We start from the raw sequence: 12563 nt of genomic DNA on the forward strand, positions 1-12563 counted from the left end.
GATGGAGGCAGGGGCTGGGAGGTGGCGCAGAGTTTTAAGAGGGCAGGGGAAATCACAATGCTCACACTCTGAGCTCCAAGAAGTCAGGGGCCCTCTTAGCGATGGCACCTTTGCTGATGATGGTGAGCATGGAAGATTTGTGATGGCCACCCACCTCCAGTGCCAGGAGATGACACATGGCAGCCCAGTGTCATCAGAGCCGCCTGCTGATTCACAGGCTTTGGGGAAATTGGCACTGAGTACAGGAATAAAGGGCCTGAAGGATGACTCAGCTTGGGCACCAAGGGGAACTACTGCTTAGCAGGATGTTCTATTGGGAGGGAGAGCTGGGAAGGGGAACTGATCTGTTTGCCTCCAGTCTATGGCCAGAGTGATGTCTAAACACAAATCTGACTTGCTTCCTGTCTGCTTGAGAAGCTTCTGGGCTCCCCATCACCTCCTAGAGGGAGCTTCTAAACCCTCACGTGGTATCCAATGCCCTCCACCATTTTCCAAAAGACTGCGGGTGGGCCGGTGGCTCTGATGAGACCCTGGGATGCCCTTGTTATCTCCTGTGGGTGCACTGGCTGTACTCCAGCCAGCCCAAACTGCTCCTTTGCTCATACTGGTCCCTCGGCCTGGAATGCCCGCATCCCCTTTTAGCTGGCCAACTCTATTCATTTTTTAAGTCTAGGTCAGGTATCACCTGAAACCTTCCCTGATCCTCCAGTCTGGGAAGGGGTCCCACCGTAGGATCCCATAGCACCCAGTGCCTCTTTCTCTAGAGAGCACTTCTCTCATAGTGTGTAATTGTTAAGGCATCTGTCTTCACCTGGGGCAGCGGCTGTGTCTTATCCATCACTGTGAACTAACACCTAGCACAGTGTATGCAGCTCATAGCAATACCCCAAAATTAGCCTGTGGAAGTAGGAGAGAAGGATGGAGAGAGGAGGGATGGTGCCTGCAGGTGCAGAGATGAGCGGGTCCCATCCCAGACAGGGAGACCACAGCTACAGACATGGGAAGGGGGAGGTTTCAGGGGCAGGGCCTCCTGGGGAGGGCGCCTTGGCATCCTGAATCCTGTGGGCTTGGTGGAGGGAGGACAGAGAGCACATTCGAGATCCTGGGAATAATTTTAACACTGCACACTGGGAAACCTGCCAGGCAGAGAGGCCACTGAGGACGGTTTAGATATGAGCAGCCCCATTGCGCTCTCTAAGGGCAAAAATACCAACTTCTCTCCACGCCACTGTCCGTGAGGTCCTTGCCTCATTGCCCTGGAGGGAGGCTAATCCTGGGCTGGGCTGGGTCAGAGGCCTGCCCTTTTGCCTGGTCCAAGCACCTGTTCTTATCCATGGGCCAGAAATCCCCACAGGCAGATAGCTCAGCCACCCCAGACCCCTCTCTCCTGAAGCCTCCAGGGGGAGGGGACCTAGGAGACCATCTGAGTGAATCCCCTGTCTCTAACCTAGCTTCAACCAAAGCGAACTGTACAGACAGTGATTTGTCCAGTTCCCAAAGCTCTCCAAAGGGGCAGCTGCCTCAACCCCAGCAGCCTCCCACTGGCTGGAAGGCCCAGCTCATATCTCACCTATTGCCAGGTCCACAGCCAGCAAGGGATCCCTGCTCAGAGCCATGGCTGAGCCCCCCCTTCCTACTCTTCTGTCCCCAGGTGCCCCTGGGCCTTGCCCCTCTGGGGGCCTCTACTGCAGAGCACCTGGGCCTCAGCTGGCCTTACAGAGCCTACCAGCCAGGCCAGCAAGGCCAAGGACTGTGCTTTATGGTCCCCCTCCCCCACTCCCCCTCCATCCCCTCCACCTGTGCCCTCCCCACTCCCGGCTGCGGGAAGGAGGCCTGAGCAGCTGAGGTGCTTTGCTGGGAAGAGTCCATAGTGGTCCCCACCAACTCAGGCTGACTTGATCTCCCACCCTGGAGTCAAAAGTCTTCCCATTCCAGGGAGAACAGCCCAGGAGGTGAGTGGATATGCAGGGACCGTAGGGCACCTTGAGATACAGCACAACACAGCCCTACAGAAGCACACACCCACATCTGGGTGGGGGTGGGTAGAGATGGGGAGGAGGGGAGGGCTTGGCTCCCAGGCCCTTTCTCAGCTTGCTCTATCACTATCCTCTGACTTCCTTGGGCCCCTGGAAGCAGCAGCCCCCATAGCTCCCCCAAGCTGGTGCTTAGAGGTGCCCAATGGAGACCACTCAGACAGTGGCAGCTGCTCCTTCTATCATGGGGGTGATAGATAGAAGGGATGGGGGTGTCTCCCCGCATCATCAAGCCTCTATTATTTCTGCTCCCCAAGCCCAGCCCTGTCCCTGGTCATTCTTACCTTGGCAGTGAGTGAGGTTCAGTCTCTTGTACCCCTGGGGACACTCCAGCTGGCCATTTTCAATCACTGGCGAGGCTAAGGAGTGAAGATACAGACAGGTTTCACTGGAGGGCCCTTGGGCTCCTCTGTCACCCATGCTGGGAAGTGGGGTGCAGTCTGAAGGTCCAGCCCACTCTGCAGCTGTGAGGCCCCATCTCCCCAAGCCATTGACCTGGGTAGCTGCACCTCCTTAGCCGAAATCCCTTCCCTGGCTCTCACCAGGCTACTCTCAGCCCACCTTGCTATTACTAAAAATGATACCTGGTGACTATATATCTCGTATATATAGTTATAATAATATAGTCATATAGTTATTAGATACAGTATATATTATATGATATCAATGTTATACAATATAACATGTGATTGAACAAATTTGTTTGTTTGTTTTTACTTTTTGTTTTTGAAGTAATTATGGATTTGCAGGAAATTGCAAAAAATAGTACAGTAAGGTCCTGTGCATCCATCACCCACTTTCTCCCAGTGGCTGCATCTTACACAACTCTAGTTGTTTTGTTAGTTTTTAAACATCTGAATATGACAATTCACAGTCTGGTTCTAAGTTCAGTTTATTCTGATACTTGGTCTGAATGCCACCCTAGCTGACAAATTCCCCCGATCCTGGAAGAAGCTCACCGTCGATCGCACTTATAAATCCATGATATCCATTCACTCACATTCACCAACCATGGGATGCTGTTGTTGAAGTTTGGTTAGTAGATTTTCACGTTCCCTGAGGTCAGGTAGTTGTTTTTACAAATTCAAAACGAGTTAGAAAATCCCAGTTCTTGAGTTTTTCAAGTAGGCAAGTGGAGAGGATTTATAGCAACAAATCACAGGATGATGGAATTTATTCCAAACATTCATTTTCAAAAGGCTCTGTCCCACCACAACTTCCTTGAAAAGCAGCCCTGCTTAAAGTTTATAACAAAACTGGGCAGTGGTCTGAGTCCACATGGGCCAATAAGGCAATAACTGTCAGTATTTTGGTGCTGATACATGTCCTATCTTGATTTCACACCATTCCTCTTACTTTAAAGAGAGAGAGAGAGAGAAAGTGTGCTTAAAAACAAAAACAAACAAAGAAACAAAAACAACTGACATTCAGTAAAAACAGGGAAAACATCTCCACTACCTTGGAGGGACAGACTCGTATGTCAACCTCCAAAGAAGTGCTTTGAAGCTGTTTTTTTTTTTGAAGATTTTTTTTCTTGAAAAGCGCTAGCAGGTAGTATACTATTGACAGCTACCTGTGATCACAGAAAAAGGCAGCAAATGTGGAACACCCATCTTTTTGTTTAAAAAAAGTGAAGAAGAACTGCTCTTTCAGTTTGATGGTTCCTTTGCCAAGACATAGCCAGTAATTCTCAAGGGGCACAGGCATTTCCACAGACACTATTCCAATATGAAGCTCTGTAAAGATACCTTTATACTTTAAAGGTCTTATTTTATAAAGTTAACCGCATGATGATTTCCTGTGACAGCTTGTCTTCTCCCAGCTTTGACTTCTTTGTGGCAATACCTTGCCTATGAAGGGTACGGGGAGGGGACTTTCCTTTTAGCATTCCCCAGCTCCATTGCCTTGCTGGTCCTAACATCAGCTGCTGTACTTATAGAGTTATTGGGTAAACCTTATTTTTATTCAAGAAGTCATTTACTGTTGAGAATATAGGTCTTCTATCTTCTATATAGGTTCAAGCTTTAGTGGTTTACGCAATAGATAGTTCTTCATATATTTTATTGCTGAAATAGATTCTTGCAAATACCAAGAGACATGTTAATAATACCTATACCTTCATCCAGTTATACAGCAAAATGTGAGTGTCTCAGTGTTTTAAAATGTTTTATTTTTTTTGATTCTTTTTTTTTTGAACATTTATTTGTTTATTTATTTGGCTGCATCGGGTCTTAGTTGGGGCACATGGGATCTTCGTTGCCACGTGCGAGATATTCGTTGTGGCATGCAGGATCTTTAGTTGTGGCATTCAGGCGGGATCCAGTTCCCTGACCAGGGATCGAACCTGGGCCCCCTGCATTGGAAGCGGAGTCTTAGCCACTGGACTGCCAGGGAAGTTCTTAAAATGTTTTTCTAATCAAGATAGCTTTTACTCTATCATTAGCTGTTATCTCTGGGCACATTATACACTGAAGGCAAGGTCTGGTATTAATGATAGTAGATATAAGCTGTATTTTATATAGACTTCTTTTTTTTTTTAATTATTTATTTATTTATTTATTTATTTTTGGCTGTGTTGGGTCTTCGTTTCTGTGCGAGGGCTTTCTCCAGTTGCGGCAAGTGGGGGCCACTCTTCATCGCGGTGCGCGGGCCTCTCACTGTTGTAGCCTCTCGTTGCGGAGCACAAGCTCCAGACGTGCAGGCTCAGTAGTTGTGGCTCATGGGCCTAGTTGCTCTGCGGCATGTGGGATCTTCGCGGACCAGGGCTCGAACCCGTGTCCCCTGCATTGGCAGGCAGATTCTCAACCACTGCGCCACCAGGGAAGCCCTATATAGACTTCTTGATCATTTGACTCCTGGGGTCCATTTTGGGTCCCATCTGAGAGGTCATCATTATTTTTACCTTGGAATATGGCCGATTATGTGTCAGAGGAGAAGTGTCAGCATTGCATTTTTAAAGGATTGCTTAGGATTATTCATATTATTTTATTTAATTTATTTATTTTTTAAAAGAGGATTTTTTTAAAATTTATTTATTTATTTATTTATTTTTGGCTGCGTTGGGTCTTCGTTGCTGCGTGTGGGCTTTCTTTAGTTGTGGCGAGCGGGGTTACTCTTCGTTGCGGTGTGCGGGCTTCTCACTGCGGCGGCTTCTCTTGCTGTGGAGCACAGGTTCCAGGTGCGCAGTCTCAGTAGCTGTGGCTTGCTGGCTCTAGAGTGCAGGCTCAGCAGTTGTGGCGCATGGGCTTAGTTGCTCCGCGGCATGTGGGATCTTTCCGGACCAGGGTTCGAACCCGTCTCCCCTGCATTGGCAGGGGGACTCTTAACCACTGAGCTACCAGGGAAGCCCCTCTTATTATTTTAAATCCTGTTTCTCAGCAAGAATTTTTTAGAGTCATTTCTCCACTTGGTGAGGGCTGCTTTAGTTAAAACTAGACAACCTAACTGAAAAACCCCACAAACAGAGCATCGTCGTGCATTACATGTTGTGATACCAAAGACAAACATGAGGAGGTGCCGTGTTTCCCTGGAAGCCCCACACTTCCCTGAGGACACTTGCAACAGTCTGACATAGAGATCAAGTGAGGACATAAATTAGTAAAGCTTAATTTTTTTTTTAAGATTAAAGAACTGTAAATTGAAGTTGTAATTTTTTTTTTGCCACGGGAGACCCTGGTCTTCCCCAGGGTTTGCATGTTCTTCCACATGGGGACTAGGCTTCAGCCTAAAAGGCCGCTGTGTGGCGATAAGTGAGTATTCTGAAAATGCTGACATTGAGAAGAAGGATGGGGTGAGGCTGGGAAATGTGAGCGCCTGGCCCGGGGCCTGGTGGCATGAACTGAAGACAGGGAGGAAGAAAGAAAGAGGGGAAGTTGTTTGGAGAAACTCAGAAAGCAAGCTGATTAGATGCAGGAGCAGAAGGTGGGAAGGAATATCTTGAGGCTGATGCCAGGGGCCGGGAGAACTGAGACAAGGGGACATCTGGACAGGCCTTCTGAGGCGTGAGGACTTTGGTGCATATTGTCCTGTCTGTTTCTCATAATAACCCTGCAAGCAGGGGTCATTATCCCCAGGAAGGAAGGTGAAGCTCAGAGGGGGCCGAGTCGGGGTTGCAACCAAGCTTCTGGCTGCGAAGGGCACATCCCTCCTGCACCCAGAGAGGAAGGGAGGGGGGAGCCAGCAGGCCAGGGCAGCAAGGTGGTGCCAGGAGGGAGGAGGTAGGCAGAAGGACCTTGCTTCTTTACGGAGCAGGAGAGGGGTGGCAGAGAGCTGGGTTCAGAGTAAGGCTGGGAACCAGCTGTGGCACCTGCAGGGTACCCCGAGCTGAGCAATGTGTGAACTGAGAAGAGCGGGGCTCATCCCTTAGTCTGGAAACATGCGCTTTTTCTAGAAAGTGATTTCCTCCTGAGAGGACTCTGCCTTCTCACTGGCCTGAAGAGAAATTGTCGGCTGGACAGCCCTTGGTGAGGGCAGGCTTCTAGAGAGAAAGAAGTGTCAAAGCCAGCGTCCCTGGTGAGACGCCCATTTTTGCCAGCACCCCGCACCCCACCCGCCCCGAACCAGGGCCCTCAGCGCCCTTCCTCAAACCTCACAGAGGCCGCCTATAGGGGGCTGGGTCCCAGCTTCTGTAAGACCAAGTGCAGCAGCCAATCCAGAAAAATCTGCTTATATCTCTTTGGGGGAAAGAAAGTCAAAGTTGAGATGACCACATGGAAGGGAGAAACCTTGGCTTGGGGTGAGAACTCAGCACCCACCCACGGCTCTGGGTGAGATTTCGGCAGTGATGGGGGAGGGCGGGTATCACCAGGCGCACCTCTCAAGTGCTCCCACCACACGTAGGCCTTCCCTTGCTGTAGTGCTTAATGGACTGTGCTGTGGCTGCCTGTTTGCTTGTCCATCTCCCCTGCTAGCGCATAAGCTCTGTGAGGACAGGGACCTTGCCTTCTTTGTCATTGCTATGTCTCTGGAGTCAAGCACAGCACACGGAATAGTATAGGCAATCAAAAGGGAATGAGTAATAATAGCAGACACTAAAATAGCTCATACTATGGGCTAGGTCCTATTGTAAAGGCTTTACAGGTAATAACTTATTTAATCCTCATAACAGGCCTTGGAGATACTTACTAATATTATCCCCATTTTACAGATGAGCAAACTGAGGTACAGAGAGGTTAGGAAACATGCCCAAGGTCACCCAGCTGGTGGATTGAGCTGGGATTATGCGTCTGCTTCCAGAGGATAAATTCTGAACTATTCCTCTCTACTGCCTACAAATAAATAAATGAATGAACAAATTCATGACGAGCCTTAGGAGTTGTCTAGGCCAAGAATCTTAGGGTCCAGAGGCCACAGGGAGATGCCTGCCCAGCAGGAAGCAAATCACCCTTCCTGGGAACTCCTCCTCTCCCTTTTTTAAAACAAGGGATCAGGAGAGTGAGTGGGGAAAAAAAGGCAGGGACACCCAGAAGGAGGTCAGAAGAAGTAATCAGATGCTGGGCAAATGCTCCGTAATGTGTACAACCAAACCATCATGTAGAATCGGTAAAGGAAATAGTGAAGAACCTGTACTCCTCCCATGGCCCCTCAGCCAGATCAAGGATAAATCAGGGGTCAGAGAGCAGAGGACTTGTGGATCTGGAAAAAGAGAGTGGCTGATCTGGGATTCCTGTGGATGCTTCAAAGAGGCTCTTGGGAAGTGGTCTTGCAGCTTGGACTTTGACCTGAGGAGCCAAAGCAGCTCCTGAGGGGTCAGCTGGACTCAACCTCAACTCCAAGGAGTCCGAACGTCACCAAATGCCCGTGAAGCATGTAGGGCAGACATGCGTGACTTTCCTGGTCAGGAAACCTGGGCCATGCAGGCCTGGAGCTCAGGTCTTCTGGCCCCGGCCCCCGGCCCTGTCCACTCACTGCTGCACCTTGGTTGCTCACAGATGGGGAAGGAAGCAGAGGGTCCCCTGGCTGCAGCCTGCCCCCACCCTGCTGATTCTCACCCTTGGCTGCTGGAATTCCCAAGGAGGCCTCAACAAGAGCAAACTGATTGCTGGAGACAGTTTTGGCCCTGACTCCGAGACAGAGCTCGGGGAGGAGACGGTGGAGACATATGTCTGGCCACAGGGCTGTTTACAAGTCACGCTGATCTCAATCTGTGATGACAGATGGCTGAAGCAAGGAGATGTGGAGGGTCCCTTGCCACACACCCTTCTGCCCAGAGAACAGATATACACACACACACACACACACACACACACTGGACGAGGCTAAGTTTGATGCCCAGGGGCACGTGAGCAGGCTGGAGCTGAACCCTTGATCTGCAGACTTCAGGTGGGTAAGCTGGAAAGAAACTTTGACTCCCTGGGAGCAGTGGAAAGAGTGTGGGTGCTGGGGCAGCCAGACTCGCATCTAATTCCTGGCTCCACTCTGACTAGCTGTGTGACCTGGGCACATTTCTTAACCTCCTTCAGTCTTAAATTTTTCACCTGTAGAAGTGGGGACAGAAACTCAGTTCGTGGGTTGTTGTGAGGATTAACTTTACTGAAACAACCAATGTCAGACTGAAACTAGCATAATGCCTGGCACAGTCCCTGTAGATGTTCCTCAAGCCTCCCTCCCTCCCTCCCTCCCTCTCTTCCTTCCTCCCTCCCTCCCTTCCTTCCTTCCTTTCTCCCTCCCTCCCTCCCTCCCTCCCTCCCCTCCTTCCTTCCTTCCTTCCAGAAACACAGTTTCAAGGAAAGCAAGCTGGCCTGCTGCCCCTCACTGGCTGGAGAGACTTGGGCAAGTTACTCTCTAAGCCTTGGTTTTCTTATCAGCAAAATGGGGATGCCTTTTCCTTTCTCAGAGGGTTATTGTGAACACTAACCAGGCATGCAAAACTCTGAGCATGATGCTTATCACATATTGGTAATTATAATAATGTCCATTATTCCAGATTTTCCTCCTTGGTGAAGTCCTAATGGATCCCCCAATGATTGTGGAAATGCCACCCAAAGACAGGCTCTGACTGCTTCCTTGGGAGGCTCCGGAGCCAAAGTGGGTGTCTTGGTCACCATGAACAGTGAGGTGGAGACGGGTCTGGTCAGACCCCTGGCTCAGACAGGTGCCACTCCAGCCACCGCAACCTTATCCCTCCCCAGGGCTCTCCAGGCCAGAGATGCCATGTGTCAGTGACACCCCTGCTAGGGTAGGGAGGGTGCTAACTTGAGCTGAGGCACAATTCCCAGGAGGCTTCGAGTCCCTTGGAAGCTCTCAGAACAACCCCGAGCCAAAGAATCATGGCTTTTATCAGCCCAACAACTGGAATCCTGAAAATCTCATTTCTTTAGGGCAGGAGACTGGGCGTCTGACCCAGAGTTACAGAGAACAGGAGCTCCACCCCGGCACAGCTGTTCCCCCAGCCGGGGTCCTCTAGCTCAGCGAATGCCTAAGCCAAGAAGCAGAGGAAGGGGATTACAGAGCGATTAGAAGCAGGGCTCTGGGGTCACATAGACCTGGAGTTTCAGGCCCAATTTCCTCATCTGTAAAACGAAGATAGTAACACCCACCTAGAGATGTTGTTAGGATGCAACGAAATGAGAATGAACTTAACGTGGTGCTTGGCGCATATTACATCCTCTGAATAAAGGGCCGCTAATGAGGACGTGATGAGAGCGAGACTGCCGTGACTCGCCCTAGGGTTCTCTGCTCCAGCCTCCTCAGACATCACCTTCACATGCCCACTCTCCCCGGGGGCTGGCATCACAGACCTACACCTGGAGCACTCCTTGTGGGCAAGGGCCATGGCAAAACCCAGCCAAACCAAGGCTTTCCTCCTATTGAGAGTTTCAAATAAATTTTCAGATGTATATATAAACCTACATTCCCTCAAAAATCAATTTCCTTCCCCCACGCCTTCCACACACCTGTTCTTGGTAGGCATGCTCGTCGTGGCGGGGAGTTCAGTACTTCTGGAAACATCCCATTATATTGCTGGGCATCTGCAGTTTTTAATAAGTTGTCCCTACTGCTCAGTTTCTAGTTGAGTTCTGCCTACTAGAAACATCCACACATCGGCTTTTGCCCACCCCCTGAAACCATACGGAACAAGCCTACCCACTTCCCCCCAACCCCTGGATGTTTCTTTCAACACATCTCTGTAAATACAGGCCTGTACTGCAGGTTGCTGCCCTGCCTGTCTGTTCAATCCAATCTTCTGGCAGGATGTTGTCCTTCATGTATACGTGGAATACAGTCCTGGGATGCACCCTCTTGACTGTAAAATCCTTGTCTAGCATCCTGATTTGTATTGTCTTCAGGTTGCCCAATGCCCCCCTCCTCAGAATGATTAGGGAGATCCTGGTCCCCTAAGAATCAGACACACTGTGGTTTGAATCCTAGTTCCCCTGTCCTACCTGTGTGACCTTGGACGAGTTCCTCAGCTCTCTCTGAGCTACATTTTTCTCCTCCGTCAAATGGGGATAAAGATCCTTAGCTTGCTGCTGGTTGTGACAATGAAATGAAATCATGTAGGTGCAAAGCACGGCATAGCGTAAAACTTCGGTACCTGGCAGCTATTATTGTTTTTAAGAGAGAAAGATGCAGAATTCCTTGAAGGGGAAGAGCAAGAGAATCAGCTCTCCCTGGAGACACAGGGAGGGGCCTGGATTCTGCAGTGAACTCATCCTACGCCGGGCAGTCGGAGAGATGGTCTCGTGGCAAACAGCCGCGACCCACCACTGCGGGCCGCGTGCCGTGTGCCAGCCCACCTGCCCCAGCAAAGGGGCCTTGGGGTTGACACAGCCAGTGCCAAGCCAGATGGGGCAGCGGCCAACTTTCCAGTCAACCCAGATGTCTGTCCTTCTCGGATGAAAACTCAAAAATGTGGCCTCAGTCAAAGTGGCTTTGGAGAGCTGTGTGCTCTCCAGACCCTGCAGAAGCTCTGAGCTGCAACTTTTGATAACTCCCCAGGGGTCAGGATGATGTGGCTCAGGCCAGGTCCTGGCAGGTCAGCTGCATCTGTCACTCAGAGTGAAGGGAGAAAGGTGGGGGGACCAGAGGATGGCCTAGATTGACTCTCTGAGCCATTTCCCTGAGAAAGAAGGCACTGAGGAATTTTTCTGGAAGAAAAGGGATTTGTCTGTGCCATGTAACTGAGACTTCAAGGCAGTCCTTTCCCATGTCAGAAACAGCAGCACTCTGCAGGGACCTTCTTCAAGTCCTGTACAGCCTCAGAAGCCAAAGGTGATTTAGCGGAAGCCATGAAGTCACGTGGTCCCCCCCCGCCCCCCCCCCCCGCTCCCCCCCCCCCCCCCCCCCCCCCCCCCGCTGCTGGCTTCATTACTCCCCTCACACCCTGATCCTGCTAGACCACCTTGTTGGGGATGACAAAGCCCTTCCCTGAGGGGCACAGCCTTATTTTATCAGAAGAGAAATAGAGGTTCAGAGGGGCAGAGCCACCAGGGCTGAGAATGTTCCAGAACTCAGGAGTACGCCTGTCTTGCTAACCATTCCCAAACCTACCCCAGCAGCTCGCCTTTTTTTCCAGAGTCTGGCGCAGAAGCTTGCCTGTCTTGCCTACTTAAAGAAACATTCCCCACCCCGGCCCCAGGCTTGGGCCTGTAGCTAGGTGTCTGGCACCTGTCAACACAAACAAATTTCCCCAGCATCTTGCCCCTTCTCTCTACAATGCCCAGCTGCACTTTAATGCATTTTAAATGTTTACATTGCCCTTTGTAATTTCTTGCTCAGTGTGGGGAATGCCTAACATTCCAGGGTCTGCACCCTGGTGCCCAGCTTGCTGAGGTATGCTGCACACAGTGAGGGGTGGTGCTAGGAGGGGACAGGGAAGGGGTGGGGGGATGGGTGCTCAGCCTTGGGTGTGCTGTGCTCCAGGAAATGTTCTCACTCTCTCCATCTCACCTGCCTGTGCAATTTCCTTGGGTTGTTAAGCTCTTCCCCATCTCTTTGGCCCACTCTAATAATTCTATTTTTTTTAAATAAATTATTTATTTATTTAATTTTTGGCTGCATTGGGTCTTTGTAGCCCCGCGGGCTTTCTTTAGCTGTAGTGAGCAGGGCCTTCTCATTGCAGTGGCTTCCGTTGTTGTGGAACACGGGCTCTAGGCGCGCGGGCTCAGTAGTTGTGCCTCGTGGGCTCTAGAGCGCAGGCTCAGTAGTTGTGGTGCATGGGCTTAGTTGCTCCACGGCATGTGGGATCTTCCCGGACCAGGGCTTGAACCCATGTCCCCTGCATTGGCAGATGGATTCTTAACCACTGCGCCACCAGGGAAGCCCTACTCTAATAATTCTTCAGACCTCATCCTGGATGTCACCTCTACAAGAAGCTTTCCCTGATCCACCAGTTTGGGGAAGGATCTCCTACCCCTCAGTGTACAGATGTGCAGGTTGTGCACTGCACAAAAGCACCACATCTAACAGAATCATTGGCATCCTGGATTTGTCTAATTATAAAGACTATTTTGAACACGTGGAAGGGGCACCTTTCTCTAATTTGCACAAAGGTGGTCCCAGTTCTGCTGTCTGCGCCCCGCTCCGCCA

The 12563-nt window shown here is 50.4% G+C and overlaps 1 protein-coding gene across 6 annotated transcripts in view; it reads right to left on the reverse strand.

Moving 5' to 3' along the window:
* The window catches only part of LTBP2 (latent transforming growth factor beta binding protein 2), a 100499-nt gene that overhangs the window by 33009 nt on the left and 54927 nt on the right, over window positions 1-12563 (reverse strand). For all 6 annotated transcript variants that reach the window (XM_036843387.1, XM_036843385.1, XM_036843390.1 and 3 more), the window contains exon 9: window positions 2318-2392. In XM_036843387.1, coding sequence (XP_036699282.1) covers window positions 2318-2392 — 75 coding nt within the window. The remainder of the gene's footprint in view (window positions 1-2317; window positions 2393-12563) is intronic.

This window comes from Balaenoptera musculus, chromosome 2 (genome assembly GCF_009873245.2).
Source record: "Balaenoptera musculus isolate JJ_BM4_2016_0621 chromosome 2, mBalMus1.pri.v3, whole genome shotgun sequence".
NCBI lineage: Eukaryota > Metazoa > Chordata > Mammalia > Artiodactyla > Balaenopteridae > Balaenoptera > Balaenoptera musculus.